This window comes from Cherax quadricarinatus, chromosome 40 (assembly GCF_038502225.1).
Source record: "Cherax quadricarinatus isolate ZL_2023a chromosome 40, ASM3850222v1, whole genome shotgun sequence".
Taxonomy (NCBI): domain Eukaryota; kingdom Metazoa; phylum Arthropoda; class Malacostraca; order Decapoda; family Parastacidae; genus Cherax; species Cherax quadricarinatus.
This window is the reverse complement of record NC_091331.1, coordinates 9,810,202-9,834,726: the sequence shown is the minus strand read 5'-3', so window position 1 is coordinate 9,834,726 and position 24,525 is coordinate 9,810,202. Positions and strand designations below refer to the sequence as shown.

General features: G+C 37.6%; 1 protein-coding gene across 9 annotated transcripts in view; it reads right to left on the bottom strand.

Moving 5' to 3' along the window:
• Positions 1 to 24,525, bottom strand: part of dome (cytokine receptor domeless) — a 438,464-nt gene that overhangs the window by 230,357 nt on the left and 183,582 nt on the right. For all 9 annotated transcript variants that reach the window (XM_070092688.1, XM_053774864.2, XM_053774858.2 and 6 more), the window contains 2 exons: positions 5,086 to 5,234; positions 658 to 775 (listed from right to left, as the gene is read on the bottom strand). In XM_070092688.1, coding sequence (XP_069948789.1) covers positions 658 to 775; positions 5,086 to 5,234 — 267 coding nt within the window. The remainder of the gene's footprint in view (positions 1 to 657; positions 776 to 5,085; positions 5,235 to 24,525) is intronic.

Below are 24,525 nucleotides of genomic sequence, written 5' to 3'. Positions count from 1 at the left end.
AGAAATTCTTGCCCACTAAATATTTTATATTAATAAGCATTTATTTTACAATCATACTCTATTCCCTCAATAAACAAGTTCCTGTATCTGGAGATATTTAAAAAAAATCAGCCTTACCTAACCATGCAGAAAGCTATGAAAACTTAAATCACACTAGGACTTACAGTCACTAAAGGTGATATTCAAAATTTACATGACCAATAGCAACTTTGCTACTTAGTGGCAACCAGTAAGTCTAAACTAGTAAATTTAAAAAAAAAAAAAACCTATACAGATTAGACTGACTAGTCTAATCTAGTCAGTTTAAAAGGTGCAAAACTATGGTGAAATAATTAACCAGAGGAAGAAAAAAAAACCAATTGACAAATCTTCCATGATTGCTCACAAAATTAAAGGCTTAAAGAAGTAAAAATAACAATAATACTGATGTAGAAGAGATAGTAATATAAAATCAAACTGAAGAGAAGACATGATGCAGAAGAAACTTTTATCAGGACAAAAGCTTTGTATCTCCTGAATGAGACAACATCTATACAGACTGAAATATCCCAATATTTATTTGTCCTGCAACATGCATCTTTTCTTCACTTTGTCCACAGTATGACATTTGGATCCACTCCAAATACATACAGTACTAATGTACAGAATAGTACTAACATCCAACTTTAACTGTGCGTTCACATAGGAACGTTGCATTGCCCGTAAGACATTTCAGCTTGTATTCTACTGCTTCCTCGTGAGTGATCTGAATACTAATGGCAGATTCATTGACAACCTGTAATGAAACCATATAATTATCCATAACAGTATTTGAATGATGGCAAAAGTGGCACACAACTGATACAATATGAACTTAAGAGTGATACAGCCAAAGGTACAGATAAAATACTGTACATGATTACAGTGGACCCTCAGTTATCGGCCGTAATCCGTTACAGAAGCTCAGCCTAAAACCGAAATGGCCAAAAACCGAAATAATATTTCCCATAAGAATTAATCTAAATACAATTAATCCGTTCCAGACACCCAAAAATATTCACAAAAAATCATTTTTTTAAAGATTAATTATAGTTTTGCATACACAAAACAATGAGAATTAAATAAAATAAATACCTGAACAATTAAATCTGTATTACATACCTTTATTGAAGACTCTTCTTGGCTTATGGAAGATAGGGAGGAGGAGAGACACTTGAGAGTCACTGTACCCCTGCAACTCACTCCACTTTGCACACGTCCTTAATCACTGAAGAAGGCACATACTCCCCTTTCTTCCTCCTCCGCTGAAGCAATTTCTTCAGCTGTGGTCTGCTGCTGTTCCAGATAAAGATCTTGCAGCTCTACTCTCTACCACCATCACTACCACCCTCTACCTCCATCACAACCACTACTGCCCTCTACCACCATCACTACCACCCTCTACCACCATCACTACCACCATCACTACCACCCTCTACCACAATCACTTCCACCCTCTACCACCATCACAACCACTACCACCCTCTACTGCCATCACTACCACCCTCTACCACTATCACTACCACCCTCTACCACTATCACTACCACCCTCTACCACTATCACTACCACCCTCTACCACTATCACTACCACCCTCTACCACTATCACTACCACCCTCTACCACTATCACTACCACCCTCTACCACTATCACTACCACCCTCTACCACTATCACTACCACCCTCTACCACTATCACTACCACCCTCTACCACTATCACTACCACCCTCTACCACTATCACTACCACCCTCTACCACTATCACTACCACCCTCTACCACTATCACTACCACCCTCTACCACCACCACTCTTGTACTTTGCTACAATTTCTTTCTTAAATTCCAGTGTGTTTCTCACTTTCTTTACCAAAGGAACTTTACTAGGAACTTTCTCTGGGGCCATGGTTACTTATTTTGCAGTTGCACTTAACAAATAACCACCAAAAACAATGGATTATAGCAAAAAGTTTGGATGAATGAGCAGAAGCTTACTCACTTGCCCAGAGACACAGCCAGACTGATGTACGAGCAACTGGTGGCGGTGGGTTGACGAGTCCCATACAGCCGATAAGTGAAATAACAGCCGATAACCGAAAGCCGAAAAACCGGCCAATAACTGAGTTGGCCAATAAACGGAACAGCCGATAACCAAGGATCTACTGTATATTCAAGAGTAACTGCAACTGTTTTTAGGCACATTATATTAACCCTTTGACTGTTTCAGGCCCCTCTCTGAAACTGTCATTCTATGTCGCTCAATTTTTAAAAAAAAAAAAAAATATTTTTTCTTATGAAATGATAGAGAATCTTTTCCCGATGGTAATGACACCAAAAGTTTGAAATTTGGTCGAAAACTCTTGGAATTATGCTCCCGCGAAGTTAGTGGTCTCGGCGACATATGCGTATCGGTGATTTCGCCGACTTTGAGCCCTATTTTCAGCCAATTCCATTGTTCCAGTTGACCAAACTCATAGCTATTTCTTTTGAACTCCATTTTATCTATCAGCTGAGTACAAGAAACCTCCCATTTACTAATTTGGACTACCCAATATGGTGGTCAGAAATTGGCAATTTGGCCAATTTCACGCAAACTAAAAAATATGCCAATTTCAAAATAGGGTCCAGAATGTCTACCTTGTTTAACAAGGTAGACATTCGTGGCACTAAAATAACATATGCTCTGTTCATTAGTCACATCTCTAGGCCCCTCTTATATTATTATTGCTTTCTATTTTGATTTTTTATTCATACAAAAAAAAAAATACAAAATTTACTGTTATGCAGACTACTGCATTATTGTAAAAATGGTATAAATAATATCAGTGCACTAGTGAAAGAATATTAGACTCCCCAGTTGACGTGCATTGGAAGTGTGGTGTGATTTATTTACTCCTGAGCATTGGTAAAAATCGAACATTTCCGCTACTTTGAGCTCAGTTTCAAGGTCGTTTTCATCGCCAAAGTAATGAAAATCATCTTTATTTCTGTAATATATTTTCCATTTTATCACCTAAGACCATGAAAACGCGAATACAACTATAAATACTATACGAAAATACACCTCAAATTCGGCGTTTTATTCCAAAAAAACGATCAGTTTTTTTTCTCATTACGCAATGTGTGCTGCAGGATTTTTTTTATGTGGTGCACACTGACCACACAGACCCATTCTCTCACATGTGGGCCTACCAGCTTTCTCCCGCTTGATTTGAAGCCGCTAGAATTATTGAGTATATATACGTCAGAAACATTGGCTCGTAAGACGTATTTATACGTTGAAAACAGTCAAAGGGTTAATATACCTTAATGGTAGAAAACTGCCTAATAAAAAAGTCATACAAAAATAAAAGACTAATTGAAATACAAAGAGAAAAATAATTATGGAATTAAAGCACAACAATGGATAAAACACCCAATTAGATAAGCTTATTCAAGAATGGAAGAATGATAATCTTTTATTATTATTACTATTACACATATTATTTTTTAACAAACCAACTATCTCCCACCAAGACTGGGTGACCCCAAAAATTAAACCTTCACAATTACTCACTCAAAAGGTATCTTCAGCAAAGTACAGAGACAAATTTTCTTTATGGCTTCTTCCCTCACTATTTATCCACTGGTCATGGAGATGTCCTGTCTAAGGGCAATGTGTGGTGTAAATATTATGCAGAAAATTCGGAGTGTGGAAATTAGGAGAAGGTGTGGAGTTAATAAAAGCATTAGTCAGAGGGCAGAAGAGGGGTTGTTGAGGTGGTTTGGTCATTTAGAGAGAATGGATCAAAGTAGAATGACATGGAAAGCACATAAATCTATAGGGGAAGGAAGGAGGGGTAGGGGTCGTCCTCGAAAGGGTTGGAAAGAGGGGGTAAAGGAGGTTTTGTGGGTGAGGGGCTTGGACTTCCAGCAAGCGTGCATGAGCGTGTTAGATAGGAGTGAATGGAGACGAATGATACTTGGGACCTGACGATCTGTTGGAGTGTGAGCAGGGTAATATTTAGTGAAGGGATTCAGGGAAACCGGTTATTTTCATATAGTCGGACTTGAGTCCTGTAAATGGGAAGTACAATGCCTGCACTTTAAAGGAGAGGTTTGGGATATTGGCAGTTTGGAGGGATATGTTGTGTATCTTTATACGTATATGCTTCTAAACTGTTGTATTCTGAGCACCTCTGCAAAAACAGCGATAATGTGTGAGTGTGGTGAAAGTGTTGAATGATGATAAAAGTATTTTCTTTTTGGGGATTTTCTTTTTTTTTTTTTGGGTCACCCTGCCTCGGTGGGAGACGGCCGACTTGTTGAAAAAAAAAATATATATACGTCAAAAACGGTGGCTTGTAAGATGTATATATACGACCAAAACAGTCAAAAGGTTAAAGGAGGGGTTTGGAGGAACTTCTAAACTGTCGTATCTGAGCACCTCTGCAAAGACAGTGATTATGTATGAGTGATGGTAAAGGTGTTGAATGATGATGAAAGTTTTCTCTTTCTTCCTGGGCTTTTCTTTCTTTTTGGGTCACCCTGCCTCATTGGGAGACAGCTGACGTGTTGAAAAAAAAAATGATGTATGCCTCATGTATTTCACATGTTTAAGTGAAGTTTTACCTACCATGCACTATTAACCCTTAAACTGTCCAAACATAGATCTACGTTCACGTGCGTAGTGCTCCAACCTTGATTTTCCCCATTTGAAAGCATATAAAAAAAAAACATAGATCAACGTTCGGAGCCCCCCCGCACGTGAACGTAGATCAACGTTTGGACAGTTTAAGGGTTAATTCACAAAGAATATGTGTGAATTTCGAATATGGAATAGTATGCTATGTAATATTTTGGAGATAAAGAGTATATGATGCATTGGTCCTTCCTGGCCTTTATCAAATCTCGAGTGATATTAGTCCAAAAATGAGTTGAAATGACTGGATTCATTTCCAATTTATGAACTCGTTATGAACCATTTCAGCCACAGTATTTTAACTTTCATTCTCCACATACACAGCCACCATACAGCTAGCCACAACATGAGTATTTTGCCCTCTACTGCAGGTCTGGCAGTACCATACTTACCGTGTGTGGAATTCGGAACTGATCATTGGGCGTCTTTTCCCAGTGCATGAAGAAGACATCTTCTGCTCTAACTTGACTGGGATCAAAAAGACAATAAGCTTCATATGATTTGCCAACTTCACGTATAATATCGCCTGTCGGTTCTATAGCTGAAATGCAAAAGAAATGATTATGTTAAAAAATAAGTTACAATTCTACAAAGCATTTAGGAGCAAAATATATGCTAAAAAATGTGAATAACAAAAACTGAGGAGCATCTCACATATCAAGCTAATAACCAGTAATATCCCCATCACACATACTAACTGGAACACCTATTGTCACAAATTCAATCTCTGTAAATTTATGATTTTTTTTTTAACAACACAGCAATCTCTCACCGAGGCAGGGTGACCCAAAAAAGAAAAACACTTTCACCATCATTCAACATTTTCACTATCATTCACACATAATCACTGTCTCTGCAGAGGTGCCCAGATATGACAGTTCAGATGTCACTCCAAGCAGCCAATATCCCAAACTCCTCCTTTAAAGTGCACTGGACTTTCCACCTCCAGGACTCAAGTTTCCCTGAATCCCTCCACAAAATGTTACCCTGCTCACACTCCAACAACTCATCAAGTCCCCAAAACCATTTGTCTCCAATCACTCCTATCTAACATGCTCACACATGTCTGCTGTATGTCCAAGCCCCTTGCACACAAAAACCTCTTTTACCCCCTCCCTCCATCCTTTTCTAGGATGACCCCTACCCCTCCTCCCCTCCACTACAGATTTATACACCCTTTAAGCTATCTTATTTTACTCCATCCTCTCTAAATGATGAAACCACCTTAACAACCCCTCTTCAGCCCACTGAATAATACTTTTGGTAATTCCACACCTCCTAATTTCCACACTATGAATTCTCTGCATAATATTTACGCCACACATTGCCCATAGACAACATCTCCCCGGCCTCCAGCCTCCTTTTTGCTGCACCAATTACAACCCATGTTTCACAACCCTATAAGAGTGCTGGTACCACTATACTTTCATACATTCCCTTCTTTGCCTCCATGGATAACATTTTTATCTCCACAGATACCTCAATGCACTGCCCACCCTTTTTCCTTCATCAATTCTATGGGTTACCTCGTCCCTCATAACCCCATCCACTGACAAGTCTACTCCCAAATATCTGAGCATATTCATTTCCATACTCCCTCTCTCCAATGTGATATCCAATTTTTCTTTACCTAACTTGTTGAATACTCTCATCACCTTACTCTTGTCTATGTTCACTTTCAACTTTCTTCCTTTACACACATTAACTACACACTGGTAGTTATCACAAATCGCTTATACCCATTTTCATTTCCAAAACAGAGCAGTAAGAGGCTCAACAACAGCCCAACAGGCACACACACTGCTGGGATCCATGATACATGTGCAGACAACGCAAACCTAGAGATCAGACTATCTTACACTGCTGATCTAAACCATGCAGCCACATCATGTCTCCAAACACCAAATGGAAAACTTTCCTAAAAGCATTAAAATCATGGTGGAACCCTAAATGCATATCGACAGTTGCAAAAAAAAAAAAAAAAAAATACAAAATTGGATAAAGCTTTAGACAAGAAACAGGAACATATTAAACAAAACACAAATTATGTAGACAATTCAGTATAAATCTCACACTCAACATTCCGGCTATCAATGTATAGGCAACACTTAACAGTAAAACATGACGCCCAACACTGCCAATGAATATTCTGCCAAGTAATGCTCTTGGTCTGTCTTACACTAACACTATGAACCCTTTTCAAACACAACCAACAAAAGTTGTTTATGCAAGAAATCAACTTAGCATGCTCATAGATGAATTGTGAGCCATTAACAATGCACTCTCCATAACAGCTGCACAGTGGTTTCTTTAATTTATATCTCAAAATTACCTAAAGAACATTTGTGTATTCATTGCTGAGCTGTATCAGATTTATCAGGGTCCCTATATTGTATAGTTGCCAGTTAGCAACTATACAATTTGTTGAGATTCCAAATGTACAATCCAGACTATTACATATTTCAAAACTTCATACATGAATACTATTCCAGAAGTTATGATATATCCATATGGTGAGTGCCCACACAATGCAGAATAATACATAATTAAATAGTTTATGAACTAGATAATAAAATGCATGCAACAATTACTACAAAACTTTCACACCCACATACTGTAAGGCACATAGAGGCACTACTATCATTACAAATAATTTCACTGAAAAATGGAAAGTACCTTGCATATCAACACACTATGGAACTTTAAAAAGAGCTCAAAAGTGTGGAAACATACAGGGCATAAAACTGAAACAGACACAGTACTGGCCATATTAAGGTAAGGACATACTAAGCTAGCAGCTCAGCTACAGAGCAGATATATACAATACAGAATTTTCTATCCCACTGTTTCAGATGCTGCAGAGCAAGAACCTTCTTCAAACACAACCTTACCACCTTTAAAATCCCCTACACCTGTGAAAACATTTTGGGTAGTAGGACCTTCCCATTGCATATGAAGTAAACAAATGAAGCATTAACTAAAGAGAAACACTGAGACAATGATTCCAGCAAGCAATCGAGTGACAACTGGCATAAATGAGCCAACAAAACAAGAATGACAATACACCATAACCTGAGCAGCTATCACAAGAAGAAACCTCTGAGTCTAAGGTAAACTACAAATACTTGTGATATATATACCTGTGAAGATGACAACTAATATTTTAAATGATCTTTACTTCTATGATGTGCTTCCTTGGGGTTCCTGAAATGCAGCTTAAATTCTTTACTAATACCCAATCAAACAATATACAGTATTTGAAAACTATATTTGAATTTGAGAAAGCAATAAATCTGATACTTCTTAAAGCAATAAAAAAACCTAAACTCATCCTACCAGGCTAATTATTTTTGGAACACATGACAAATTCTGTAACCAATACCACTGATGAAGTGCAATATTAATAGCGTCAAACAAACCCAGCTCATCCAACTCTCCCACAGTTCTTCCTGCCTTCCTTTGAACTTCCACAGAAAATTTATAACACATTTTGTCCCATTATATTTCTTTGTTCAATTACATACGTAACAAACTGAAGATCACTGAAATAGTTCAAAATAATAAGTCATACTTTTGAAATTGTATCATTTGTTCATTAGCTAAATTTCTTACTATTGCAGGTAAATATATAAGAAATCATATTTAATAGTCTATGTCTAACTCCTAAGTAGTCTTAAAACATTAGGAATAGTTTGCCCAAAACACATTGCATACTAGTGGCTTTCTTTTATCTTCCTATGTTTTATTACATGTAAACTATATTATTTTGTACTACACAAAAGAAATAAAATTGCATTTGTAGCATCAAAACAGTTGGTAATGCCCTTTATTATAAACAATGAACTCGTGAAATTTAACAATAGGAGAAACATGAATACCTGTACAGGTACTAAAACAACTTTGCTTTTTGACATAGTATCGTAAGTACTGTAATTAATGATAATGTGTTACAAAACACTGCAATACACCAGTTTCAGTCTATACAATATAAAAAGTGTTGAAATCCATATAATACTGTACTACATTTTACTTTACATCACATCTACTCTTAACATTATCTTCAATGAAGCTAACAAAGTTGATATTTCTTTATGTTTCATTATGCTATCAACTAACTATACCTCCTACTCAGTACAATTCCAAAAGAGTGGATTGGTAAACCAGTGGAATGCCTCAGTCAGATGACCTAAAGCTCCAGCGGCAGTTCATCACATGACTAAAACCAGCACGAGAAACAACTGTTCTGTTTCCTGATGAATCTTACCTAACCTAACTTATACCTCTAAAATAACTAATGGTATATTGTACAGTATATTTCCAAGTGTATTTGTCAAAAAAAAAAACATACAACATATTTACATAGCATATTTATTTGGTTTACTATGTATTTAGTTTCAACTAGCTATTACTGAGTAATGAGAATGTAAAAGAAGAATTAAGATTGTCATTAAAAGGACAGACAATTGAGAAAGTATAAGGAAAGCAGCACAGTATGTAAAAGGAAATACCTATGTAAAGGGAGGGGGAAAAAATGTGAAAATAGTATGGCATTAAAAGAGGAATAGGGAAAATAAAAGTCAGATTCAACTGCAGAGCAGTAAAGTGAAACATAATCAAATATTGATCTGTCTAGTAACCATTAATGGGACTTTAAAGGAGCACCCACTCACACCTTTTACTTTTGAAACTATATACATGTATACTGCATTGTGTTTCCATTCTTAACAAAAGCCACCTTGTCTAACTATATTACAGCTACATAGTTTACAATAATTACCAAAAAATCAAAACTACTATTTCCTGGAAACTGTATTCCCATATTATATAATAAATAATAAAAAATATTAATAAAAAAAATACCTGTGGCCAAATCAAGAGTTCCTCTAACCTCACAGCCTAGCCTGAGGTTAGTCTTCCCTGATGACCCATTTTTTTTTTTTAACATACCTGCCATCTCCCACCAAGGTAGGGTTATTCATATAATCACTAAAAAACACCAAAAAATTCTGAAAACAGTGCCTGGGCAACCAAGGTTATGATGGCTGCTACTGAGGCTTGTGAAAAATACACATCATTTACATAAACAAAATGCAAAAGCAGCTATCAGCAGCATCTTGGCCTTTCTCACATATGCAAGCAACATTACAAAGTGGGTAAATAAAGACTATGAACAATTTTTCTCATATTAATGAAGACGACTACTCCGCTAAGTACTATGGTAATCAAACGAGTAACAAATGTTATAAAAGTTTTTCACAAGTCTTTAACATTAAAAATGTAATAAAGTTGGTAGAATTACCGACAATATGTAAAGTAAAAGGACACAAGTGCAACTAATGTGACATTTATTGTGGCAACGTTTCGCTCTCCAGGAGCTTTATCAAGCCATTACAAACAATACATGGACACAGAGGGTATATAAAGGCTCAGAGTGAGGTGTAATACTAGTGAGGTACCATTTCGATGTTCACTAGTGGTAGTAGTAGTAGTGGTAGTGACAAAAGTAATACAATATGGTAGAGCAATTAATTCGTACATGAGTAAAAGGAAATAAAAGCTATTACTTGGGTAACATGAAAATAGGTTGGACAAATATTTACATAGGTGAAACAGCCAGAAACCTCGACACCCGCCTCAATGAACACATTTACGCATGTAGGAACGATAACTTGAACAACCCCTGTGTACAACACCGAAATTCCACCAATCATCTCATGAAATTCAGAGACGCCCAATTAGTGATCAAAGAAACTAATTTCCGCAGACGCAAGTGCCTCGAATCAGCACTGATCGCTGTTTCGAATACAATTAAACAAAACAACGGCAGCTTCACCATCTCCGAAGTCTTAGCAAGAATCCTCCTGAAAACAGTAAACCCTGCCATCACATAGTCTCCCTTGTTATACTACACAAAGCACAGAGTGAGAACACTGAAACAAGCTGCATCATTCCACTCTATATTTGTCCAACCTATTTTCATGTTACCCAAGTAATAGCTTTTATATCCTTTTACTCATGTACGAATTAATTGCTCTACCATATTGTATTACTTTTGTCACTACTACTACTACCACTAGTGAACATCGAAATGGTACCTCACTAGTATTACACCTCACTCTGAGCCTTTATATACCCTCTGTGTCCATGTATTGTTTGTAATGGCTTGATAAAGCTCCTGGAGAGCGAAACGTTGCCACAATAAATGTCACATTAGTTGCACTTGTGTCCTTTTACTTTACAACATTAAAAATGACTAAAGTGTTTGGGGAAGACTTTATACAATGTTAACAAAGCACAAATCAAAGTGAGTGCAAGGTGTTGAATTACATATCAGTCACCGAATTTCACTAATTTATGAAGTTTAGGTTTTTTACTCTTAGTCGTAAGTTGCACTGTGAAAAAATACAGCTTTTTCAAGTCTTGTTCAATATAATGTGTACTATACTGTCTGTCCTCTGATAACTAAAATAAAATAGAGGAAATACCTAATCTAAAGAACAACATTACAGTAGATATTCCATTTTACGCAAATTTAACACTGTAAACAATGCTGATAACCCTCAAAAAATTTTTATTTATTCTGTGTTACAGTAATTTTTTAACACCCTGGCCATCTCCCATTGAGGTAGGGTGACCCAAAAAAGGAGAAACACTTTCACGATCACTCACTATCACTGTTTTGCTGCATGCATGCCAACATTACAGCTCAGATGCCTCTCCAAACTTTAATATCCCTACCCCTCCTTCAGAGAGCAGGCACTGTACTTCCTGCCTTCAGAGCTCAAGCCCAGCTTACCAGTTTTCCTGAATCCCTTGATAAATGCTGCCTTGTGCACATTCCACTAGCACATCATAAAAACCAACTGCCTCCACTTACTCCTAACACACTTGCACATGAATGTTGGATGCCCAAGCCTTCCCCCCTCACATACAAAACTGCATTTACCCCCTCCCTCCAACCTTTCCTAGGACAACCCCTGCCCTTCCTTTCCACCACTACAGAGTTATATGCCCTCCAAGTCTTCCTATGTTGCTCCATCTTCTCTAAATGTCCAAACCACCTCAATAACCCCTCCTCAGCTTTCAAGATAATACTTTCATTAACCTCACACCACCACCTAATTTCCAAACTATGAATTCTCTGCATACTATTCACACTGCACATTGTCCTCAGATGTGACATCTTCACTGCCTCCAGCCTCCTCCTCACGGCACTGTTTAAAAATCCATGCATCACACCAATGTAAGAGTATTGGTATCACCATACCACTTCTCTTCGCTTTCAATTTCAAGAACACAACACCAATGGTTTGGTTGGTATCCACCTCAGCTCCCAAGCCGAAGGCCTGGGGTTCAATCCCTGGCACGAGAAGAAATGATGGGCATGTCTCCCTATGCTTGCTGCCCCTGTTCACCTAGCAGTAACTAGGCACCTGGGTGTAAGCCAACTGGTATTAGTTGCATCCTGGTTAAGGGGGATTACAGGGTCCTGCCCATGAGATGATGCCTTAGACTTCTGCAACTCTTTTGAATCCTTTATAAGTATCCTTCCTCCTTCCTATGCTTTGGAATCATCAAGCCTGAAGTGGTTAACACCTTCACCTAGATTGGGAGACTGAGAACCTCTCTTTTACTTCTTTTAGTTTCAACACATTCAAATTAACCTCCTAACTGAACTGATAAAGTCACTCACTGGTTAGCAAATCATCATCAGAATTAAAATACCTAGGTGTTGCACATTAATTTTCTTAGATACATTTCAGAAAAAGGCTGCATAAATCAGAGAGGCCCCATGTGCATGCATACTGTATAGAAAATAAATGAGACTGATTAAAAACTTTTAAAATTTAATCCTTATTGCTGATTGGTACAGCAATGGAAGTGCAACCAAATAAAATTCAGGAAACTTTTTTTTTCAAATCTTCTGCATAGATCCTACAAACTCTATGAAGGCCAACCTGTCTACTATATAAGTAGTATGAGATATTTCAATTCACAGAGCATCTCGGATTCAATAACATAACCAAAGAAGTTATTGTTTCTACTAGTTGACCATCTTCATAAAAAAAATACACACCATAAAATAACACAATTTAAGAAACCCAAATACACAGATTTACAATACGTATACTGTACTACTGAGTACAGTAGGGCCCCGCTTTATGACATTTTGCCTCACAGCGTTCTACTAATACGGCAATTTCAAATTATGACCAAAATTTGCTATACGACAAGCGGTCTTTCAAATACGATGCGCCCCACCCAGTTTGTTTACATTCTCCGTGAGCACATCTATTATGTCTGGAAACTTTCGAAAATTTTGAGTGTTTTAAATTTATTGCATAGTTTATATATATACTCTAATAATTACACTTGTGTACCTGTACCTAAATATACTTACACACTGTGCTGATATGCAGGTACCCATTAAAATCACTAAGAGTCTCTCTACTCATGATGCAACAGTAATACAGTGGACCCTCGGTTATCGGCTGTTCCGCTTATCGACCAACTTGGTTATCGGCCAGGTTTTCAGCTCCTGGTTATCGGCCGTTATTTCGCTTATCAGCTGTATGGTACTCATCAACCTGCCGCCGCCAGCCACTCGCGCATCAGTCTGGCTTTGTCTTTGGGCGAGTGAGGAAGCTTCTGCTCATTCATCCAAACATTTCGCTATAGTAATTCATTGTTTCTCGTGTTATCGATTAAGTGCAACTGGGAAATAAGTAACCATGGCCCCAAAGAAAGTTCCTAGTAAAGTTCCTCTGGTAAAAAAAGTGAGAAACATGATGGAATTTAAGAAAGAAGTTGTTGAAAAGTATGAGAGTGGTGTAAGGGTCCTAGAACTTGCCAGGATGTATGGGAAAAACAAATCAACAATCACTTCTATCCTAGCAAAGAAAGAACAAATCAAGGAAGCTGATGTAGCAAAAGGAGTAAATGTGCTAACCAAACAAAGGTCACCGATAATGGAAGATATGGAGAAGTTGTTGGTTTTGTGGATCACAGAAAAGCAATTAGTGGGAGACAAGTGTTTTGGAGTTGATTTGTGAGAAGGCAAGGCAGTTGCATGCTCATCTTGTAAAGAAAATGCCTGGAACAAGTGCTGCTGGTGTATTACTCTGAAAATCCCTGAGAAACAATGTCATCAAGAACAGATTATGTGTGATGTGGAAAGCTAATAATAAGGCATGGGTCACAAGGCACATTTTCAAAGAGTGGGTCAATGGTGTGTTTGGCCCAAGTGTAAAAAAATACCTCCTGGAAAAGAAATTGCCACTTAAGTACCTCCTGGTACTGGACAATGCTCCTGCTCATCCTCCAGACTTGGAAGACCAATTGTTTAGGGACTTCTGTTTTATAACAGTGAAGTTCTTGCCTCCTAACACCACTCCTCTCATCCAGTCCATGGACCAGCAGGTCATTTCTAACTTCACAAAACTATACAAAAAAGCAGTGTTTTAAAGGTGCTTTGAAGTGACCTCGAACATTCATCTGACCCTTAAGAGAGTTCTGGAGGAATCACTTCAGTATCCTCCACTGCATAAGCCTTATATGTAAAGCTTGACAGGGAGTGACTTCCAGGACTTAGAAGTCTGCTTGGAGAAAATTGTGGCCAGATTGTGTCCAAGAGAGGGATTTTAAAGGGTTCGGGGCCAACCCTGAGGACCCTACACCTGTTGTGCAATCTATTGTGGCACTGGGGTTGGATGCAAGTGGCAAGGATGTGGAAAAGTTGGTGGAGGAAGGGCTAACCACTGAAGAGCTGCAAGACCTTTAACTGGAACAGCAACAGACTGCAGCCAAGGAAATTGCTTCAGAGGAGGAGGAAAATATAGGGGAGAAAATGCCTTCTTCAGTGATTAAGGACATATGTGCAAAGTATAATGAGTTGCAAACTTTTGTTGAAAAGTATCACCCTGACCAAGTTGAAACAAGCCATATCTGTAACATGTTCAGTGACAAAACCTTGTCCCACTTCAGGGAAATCTTAAAGAGACGCCAGAAACAGAGCACTCTGGACAGTTATTTTGTGCGACAGGGGCCCAGTGACTCTCAAGCTGGTCCTAGTGGCATTAAAAGACAAAGAAGGGAAGTAACCCCAGAGAGGGACTTGTTACCTGAAGTCTTTATGGAAGGGGATTCCCCTTCCAAACAACAACCCCAATTCCCTCTCTCCTCCTCCCTAAATTCCATAAGCCAAAGAGAGTCTTCAATAAAGGTATGTAATAGTGATTTAATTGTTAATGTATTTATTTTATTTAGTTCTCATTGTTTTGTGTATGTAAAACTATAATTAATCTTCACAAAATGTACTTTTGTTATTACTTTTGGGTGTCTGGAATGGATTAATTTTATTTACATTAATTCTTATGGGAAATATCATTTCAGTTTTAGGCCATTTCGGTTTTAGGCTAACCTTCTGGAACAGATTACGGCCGATAACCTGGGGGTCCACTGTACTACATAATAATAATAATCACTCTTGGGCACATTAACCCTTTGTTTTGGTTGTATATATACATCTTATGAGCCACTGTTTTTGACGTATATATACTCATAAATTCTAGCGGCTTCAAATCAAGCAGGAGAAAGCTGGTAGGCCCACATGTGAGAGAATGGGTGTGTGGGGTCAGTGTGCACCACATAAAAAAAAATCCTGCAGCACGCAGTGCATAATGAGAAAAAAAAAACTCTGACTTTTTTTTTAATTAAAATGAAGACTTTGTGGTCTATTTTCATATAGTATTTATGGTTGTATTCTCGTTATTTTGGTCTCATTTGATAGAATGGAAAACATATTATAGAAATAGAGGTGACTTTGATTGGTTTTACTATGAAAAGAACCTTGCAATGGAGCTCAAAGTAGGGGAAATGTTTGATTTTTGCCGATGTTCAAAAGTAAAGAAATTATGTCATTTTTCCAATAAATGTCCAAGTAGCCATTTTAATATGCAGTCATGATGGGTTGACATTATTTATACAATTATTACTATATTGCAGTAGTCTGCATAACAGTAAATCTTCTATTTTTTTGTTTTAATAAAAATTCAAAATAGAAAGCAAGAGTAATATCAGAGGGGCCTGGAGACGTGACTGATGAACAAAGAAAATGTTATTTTAGAGCCAGGAATGCTTGCATTGTTCATTCTGGACCCTATTTTGAAATTGTCATATTTTTTAATTTTCGTGAAATTGGTCAAATTGCAAATTTCTGACCACGTTATTGGGTAGTTGAAATCGGTAAATGGGCAGTTTCTTGTACTCAATCGACAGAAAAAATTCAGTTCTAAAGAAATAGCCGAGTTTGGTTGACTGGAACAATGGAATAAGCTGAAAATAGGGCTCAAAGTGGGCGAAATCACCGATTCGTAAATATCACCGAGGTCGCTAACTTCGCGAGAGCGTAATTCTGTCAGTTTTCCATCAAATTTCATTCTTTTTGTGTCATTACAATCGGGAAAAGATTCTCTATCATTCCATAAGAAAAAAATAATGGGGGGGGGGGGATTTTGTGACACCAGGAGACACCTCAGGATTTGGGGTTGCAACAGTCAAGGGGTTAAATGTCTTATTTTACGTTAATATAGACAATTTCATTAATCCAACTATGATATTTTCTTCAAAATTATATAAGAAACACATTACATAGCATATAAACATGATACATACACCCACAGAATAAAAATTGACAAATATGAGATTTGTTTACAAAGCGGCTTTGTAGGAGTGTCAGAAGAATTGCGTTTTCTCTAGTCAAACACTGGGGGATAACTGTAGAAAAATATTCCTTTCGTTTGCAAAAGTTTTACAAACTCTTACAAACAGGCGTGAATGAACTAAAAGCAGACATGTGTGAATCTACGTTTGGCCTAGTCACTCCCTGACTCTGCTTTTGTTTACATTCTCGGCATGAATTATTCATTACTTCTCCCTTCGTTTATGATGGCATTTAAAGGTAGTTGTTAGAAATGATTAAATTCAGTGAACAAGATACAGTGGACCCCCGCATAGCGACTTTAATCCGTGCAAGAGGGCTCATTGTTATGCGAAATGATCGGTATGCGAATGAATTTTCCCCATAAGAAATAATGGAAATCAAATTAATCTGTGCAAGACACCCAAAAGTATGAAAAAAAAAATTTTACCACATGAAATATACATTTTCCTACACACAAAGAGAAGGATACATGCACAATAGTAGAGTAGTACATGCACAATATATATTGTGCATGTACTACTCTACTAAATGAAGAATAAATGACACTTACCTTTATTGAAGATGCAGCAATGACTGATGAGACACTGTGTCCTGGGAGTGCCTTTTCCTCCTGAGTACTGTAGGTCCTGTTTGGCATTTTCTTCCAGAACAGGCCTTATCACACTGTGTATGCCACTACGATTCTTAAATCTCTCAAACCAACCTTTGCTGGCTTTAAATTCACCAATATGAGCACTAGTTCCAGGCATTTTTCCCTGTTCACCTGGGTGTTAGTCGACTGGTGTGGGTTGCATCCTGGGAGACAAGATTAAGGACCCCAATGGAAATAAGTTAGACAGTCTTCGATGACACTGACTTTTTTGGGTTATCCTGGGTGGCAAATCCTCTGGGGTTAATTGTTTCTTGGTATTCTCAATAAGCCACACCAACAACGGTGCTACAGCAGCAGCAGCAGCAGCTGACAGTGCTACAGCAGCAGCAGATGATGCTACAGCAGCAGCAGACGATGCTACAGCAGCAGCAGCAGCAGCTGACAGTGCTACAGCAGCAGCAGACGATACTACAGCAGCAGCAGACGATGCTACAGCAGCAGCAGCAGCAGCTGTACCACCAATAGTAGCGATGGTTGATTGGGGTTTATTATACAACCTAGCCAGCTCGGAGACACGCACTCCACTTTCATACTTATCAATGATCTTTTTCTTCATCTCTATAGTAATTCTCACCCTTATTGCTGTAGGGTTGGCACTAGAAGCTTTCTTGGGGCCCATGGTCACTTATTTTGCAGATAAAATCACCAAAAACACTGTAATAATACGAAATGTTCAGATTGTATGCTTGGATGTTACCGCGGAGGCTGGCTGGTAAACAATGCCACCGGCGGCACATGTGAGGCTGGCTAAGGGCGCACATTGGACGCGTCTCGGACGAAGAGCGGTGAGCGGGTTTTTGAGCGGTATGCGAGGCAAAATTTTTGCGATAAAAGCGAGCGGTATGAGGATTGAACGTTATGTGATGCGTACGGTATGCGGGGGTCCACTGTATATCGATGGCAATAATATGGCTCTGGACTGCAGTGTAGGTAGTCGGTAGGTGTAGCCCAGGCAGGCTACACTTACCGGCTACCTACACTGACTTCCTACAAATAAATACTACTCACCTCTCATCCTACATCAACCCTACACATATTTTAAGGTAAATAATGAGTGTACTGTATGTGTATTTTATCCCTCTGGGCTGCTTTAAATATTGTATATTAAATATGAGACGGGGAGCCAGGGATACCTACAGCTGACTTCCTACAAATAAGTACTACTCACCTCTCGCCCTACATTAAGACTACAAATATTTTAAGTAATGAATGTACTGTGTATGTGTTTAACTTTTTATTGTGCTTTTTAATGCCTAGTTCTATTACTAACTTTATGTAAGTTAGTGTAAATATTTGTCTGGCATTTATATGCATTTATAAATGGAAAAGAATGGTGTTCTGCTTTCCGGCGATGTCTGCTTTCCGGCGATAGCCTGGAACCTAACCTGCCATATAGGTGGGGCCCTACTGGTTATTACATATACTGAACACTCAATACAAACAACCCTGAGCTACCGAAGAGCTGTAACAAATATGCACACAACTAGAAATAAATAACACATATATTCTACATGTATAACTCATCCTGAGTACGGTAAGTACTCCAGGCAAATCAAAGAACCCAAAATTTGAAACAATATACCTCGATTAACAATACACTATCTCCCAACATCTTTAGAAACATTGTCAAAACACACCTCTTGAACTTGATGTACTTGATATATGATTTATATAATATTTTACATGTAAGCAGGTCCCCTGCCTGCATACAAATTTAGGGCTATGCTTAAAAACCATCTCATCTCTCAAGATTAACCAAACAAACACTATGCTAAATAATCTAACCTACCAATTACTCAAAAAACTTCTAAATAATTTATGACTGCTCAACTATTTGATCATTTACTTCAAACTTAAAATTGTTTCAAGTTCATTATTGTAAATTGTGCTTGATGATTGCTCAACTACTTAATCATTACTTCAAACTTAAAATTGTCGGTAATTCTACCAATATTAATACAAACTTAAAATTGTTTCAACTTCGTTGTTTTAAATTGTACTAAGTTGTAATATACTGTATTTTTTATATATTACATATATCAAAACTGTAATTCTTCTCTATCTAACTTATTAAAGCCATATAGAGTGAACAAATAGAATATTCAATTTTCTTATATTCACTGTAACTCACCAAATGACCATATTTACAATTACAACACTGCTATTGCCTTATTAATCTTAAGTTAGTCTTAAGTTTGGCCAAACTGCTCTGCATATAAAGAGGCTTTTGGCATGTTCACCCAATTGTTACAATCCTTGTACAAATATGCATCATGCTAAAATAATTATTATTATTATTATTATTATTATTATTATTATTATTATTATTATTATTATTAAGTGACCAAATATTATATAACTTCAAGTCTATCAATACATTAACTCATGCTTAAAATACGTAGTACTGTAAGTACCTATATTAATTATATCATTTGTAATATTGTTATTAGTTATGTGCTACATCAAGGCTGTTATCCATAAGATATCTTATCATTCATAGGATAAAATAATGAACAATTAAAAATAAACCACTCTCATCCTGTCTATACTTAAGTAGTTTTTAAGTACAGTATTATGATTAGTCTGCCCAAAATGTCCCAGAATGAGAGGGACGCCCCGTTCTTTGTACTTAACAAATGAGAATTTTAATTACACATTGCAACCTTCATAAAGAAATAAAATCTTTATCTTTACTATATGTTTCTTTATTATTTCTAATACAATGGTACCTCAGGTTACAAACAGTTCAAAACTTGAACAATTACGTAAGTGTATCTATGTAAGTCTTTTGTAAGTGTATTTTTGGGGGTGTGAAATGGATTAATCTAATTTATGTTATTCCTTATGGGAACAAATTTGTTCAGCATCGGCACTCGAACAGCCTTCTGGAATAAATTAAGTTTGTATCCCAAGGTACCACTGTACAGTGGAACCTCGGTTTACGAATTTAATCCGTTCCGTGACCTTGTTCGTATCCTGAGTTGTTCGTATGCCGAGTCAATTTTCCTCATTTAAATTAATTGAAATGCAATTAATCCATTCCAGCCTCTCAGGAGGCATAACAAAACAATGCTAATATAAACTCTACGGCTTAGTTATCTATCACAATTCATCTAATAAGACACAATAAACAATATTAATAACATAGAAACATGATACACCTACCATCCGACTTACGACCTGCTCGACTTACGACCTGCTCGACTTACAACCACTTGACTTATGACCGTGTTTTTTATGCCAAATTTCTCGGAAATAAACAACTATTTGTGTTGTACACAGTGTTTATCCTAAACCTTACAGTATAAAATACAGTACTAACAGCATAAAAAGTAAAGTAAAACATGAAATACCAAAATAAAACAATAAAATAAAGTCATTAAAAAAATGTTTTGTTGATATTCAGTAGTAAAGTTCGACTTACGACCATTTCGACTTACGACCGGTTTCTCGGAACCGAACTAGGTCGTAAGTCAGATGGTAGGTGTATATACTCTAGAATGAATAAAAGATGTCATAATATGGCAAGTGATGGCGACAATGGCAGTGGCAGAAAGCATCCGCCATATACTCTCCCACTCTAGTATCTTCCTAGTACATAACCCCACACCTAGCTTGTGTTTATCTATGATTAGTGGTGAGGTTGTCACATATGTAACCACAGGTGTGGTCAAGACAGATGTACACAGTAGACCGTCATTTAGCACGAGTTTATTTGGCATGATTTGGGTATAGCACGATTGAAGAATTGCGGCACAATTTTACGTAACACGTCGTATGATGAATTTAACACGATTCAGTTTGCGGGAAAGTGAAAAAACTTCTCTTTCCTCAAGCGGCTGCCTTGTTGTGGTTCAGCTGGGGAGACCTCCCACCATCCCCAGCCACCCTGCGACACCACCCCACCATCACTTGACTGACTTATTGAATCACCTGAATGACTTAATGAACGACTTGACTGACTTACTAAATGACTTGACTGACTTACTGAATGACTTGGGGCTTACTGAATCACTTGTCTGACTTACTGAATCACTTCACTGACTAACTGAATCACTTGGCTGACTTACTGAATCAATTGACTGACTTACTGAATCATTTGACTGACTTACTGAATCACTTGAGGCTTACTGAATGACTTGAGACTTGCTGAATCACTTGATTGAATGACTTAAAGTTATACACTCCAGTACAACCATCAACTTCGATACCAAAACCATCCACCTCAGCCCAGTAGGGCCACAGCATAACTCTCCATTCTCTTCACAATCATCCACAAACACCAGCACCCACAATTTAAGGTAAGAAATACTATTATTTCTGTTACATTTGTAGTCTTAAGCTGTAAAAACAACATAATACATAACAATGAACTACAATTACATTTTCACTTTTATTTTTGTAAGATGTGGAGGCTTAAAAAAAAGTTCTTTGGCTTTTTTGGGGCTCTCAGAAACGTAACCCTATTTTTCCCATAAGTTCTTCAATTCATGTAACACAGTTTTACCTAACACAGTATTTTCAGGAACGTAACTACTGTGTTAAATAACGGTCTACTGTATATAGGTGAAGACATGATCACTGTGGCCACAGTGGTGGTGGTGGTGGTGGCAGCATCCACAGTGGTGGTGGTGCCCCACTATATGCTGCTGCCTTCGTTTCTCTAGTTTTTTCATAGTTTCTAATTGCTTCTTGCTGATTGTACAGAAATAATGTCTCTTTGGGTGAGGCATTGTGTAAGAAATTTGCACAATAATGTCTCTTTGGGTGAGCCATTGTGTAAGAAATTTGTACAATATAAGACAAAATTACATATCCCAAGGGTCTGCTGTGATCACTTAGAGCGGAATACCTCCTCTTATTATTATTACATACGTATTATCGGATCTGGAGCACAGATCCGATTCCAAAGATCAAGAGTCCATCACCACGTACATACTAATACACCTACCATCCGACTCATGACTTGCTCGACTTACGACCACTCGACTTACGACCGTGTTTTTTATGCCAAATTTCTGGGAAATAAACAACTATTTGTGTTGTACACAGTGTTTATCCTAAACCTTACAGTATAAAATACAGTACAGTGGACCCCCGGTTAACGATATTTTTTCACTCCAGAAGTATGTTCAGGTGCCAGTACTGACCGAATTTGTTCCCATAAGAAATATTGTGAAGTAGATTAGTCCATTTCAGACCCCCAAACATACACGTACAAACGCACTTACATAAATACACTTACATAATTGGTCGCATTCGGAGGTAATCGTTATGCGGGGGTCCACTGTACTAACAACATAAAAAGTAAAGTAAAACATGAAATACCAAAATAAAACAATAAAAAGTCATTACAAAAATGTTTTGTTGATATTCAGTAGTAAAGTTTAACTTACGACCATTTCGACTTACGACCGGTTTCTCGGAACTGAACTCGGTCGTAAGTCGGATGGTAGGTGTATAATAATAACAATAATAATAATAATAATAATAAACAGTAAGGAGAAACTTCAAAAGGGCTGCCAGTAGTTGGTAACACCATCATCAAAACATTGGTAACCACTACTAGTACACTTTTCACCTGTCTAGACTTAGTAGTCTATAAGTATTAGGTTAACCCTTTGACTGTCGCAAGCCCCTTTCTGAAACTGTCATTCTATGTCGCAAAATTTTTGGAGAAAAAAAATAATTTTTTCATGTGAAATGATAGAGAATCTTTCCCCGATGGTAATGACACCAAAAGTACGAAATTTGGTCGAAAACTCACGGAATTACACTCCCGCGAAGTTAGCGGTCTCGACAACATATACGCATTGGCGATTTCGCCGAGTTTGAGCCCTGTTTTTGGCCAATTCCATTGTTCCAGTTGACCAAACTCAGCTATTTCATTAAAACTCCATTTTTTCTATCAGTTGAGTACAAGAAACCACCCAATTACCGATATGAACTACCCAATAAAGTGGTCAGAAATTGGCAATTTGGCCAATTTCATGCAAATTAAAAAAGATGCCAATTTCAAAATAGGGTCCAGAATAAACAATGTATACATTCTTGGTGCTAAAATAACGTATCCTCTGTTCATTAGTCACCTCTCTAGGCCCCTCTTATATTACTACAGTGGTCCCTCGTTTTTCGTAGTTAATCCGTTCCTGGAGTTGCTACTATTATTGAAATCTACGATTTTCGAATCAATTTTCCCCATAAGAAATAATGTAAATACAATTAATCCGTTCCTGACTCCCAGAAGTATTAAAACAAAAATTTTTTTTACATGAAATATAGATGTAGTACATAAACAATACAATGGGAAATGATGAATGAAACATTAACAGCATAACACTTACCTTTATTGGAGATTCTTCTTAGTGTATGGGAGACTGGAGGAGGAGAGAGATTGGATTGTTTACAGTTTGGAAGGGGAATCCCCTTCCATCAACACCTCAGGTACCAATAGCTTTTCTGGGGTTGCTTCTCTGTTTTAATGCCACTAGGACCACCTTGAGAGTCACTGGAGTCGTGTCTCGCAAAATAACTGTGGAGAGAGCTCTGTTTCTGGCGTCTCTTTAACACTTCCCTAAAATGGCCCAAGACTTTGTCACTGTACATGTTGCCAACATGGCTTGCAACAACCTTGTCAGGGTGATGTTCTCCATAAAGCTTTCCATCTTACCCCACATAGCAAAAATCACTTTAATTTCTGAAGAAGGCACCTTCTTCCATCTCTCTTCCTCCTCCTCTGCAGCAAGATTCTGAGCTGCGATCTGCTGCTGTTCCTGCTGAAGCTCTTGCAGCTCCTCAGTGGTGAGCTCTTCTTTACCACAGGCTTGGCACTAGGAGCTTTCTTTGGAGCCATGGTAGCTTATTTAGTACTTGCAATCACTAAAATGAGTGGAATATTATGAAATATTTCGTAGGAGCACGTGAGGGGACCTTCGCTCACTGGTAAACAATGCCAGACTGGCTGGGTAGGGAGGCCGCCCCGGCTCACACCATGTGTACACGTCCCAGACAAACTACTATTCGTGAGTCAACCTATGATTACCGAGCCCATGTTTATACGAAAATATCCCTATGATTTCCGAAATCTATGATTCCCGAGAACTACGAAAAACGAGGGACCACTGTATTGCTTTCTATTTTGATTTTTTATTCATACAAAAAATACAAAATTTACTGCTATGCAGACTACTGCATTATTGTAAAAATGGTATAAATAATATCAGTGCACTAGTAAAAGAATATTAGACTCCCCAGTTGACGTGTATTGGATGTGCGGTGTGATTTGCTTACTCCTGAACATTGGTAAAAATTGAACATTTCCGCTACTTTGAGCTCAATTTCAAGGTCGTTTTTATCGTGAAACTAATCAAAATCATCTCTATTTCTTTAATATGTTGTCCATTTTATCATGTGAGACCATGAAAACGAGAATACAATGATAAATACTATAGAAAATAC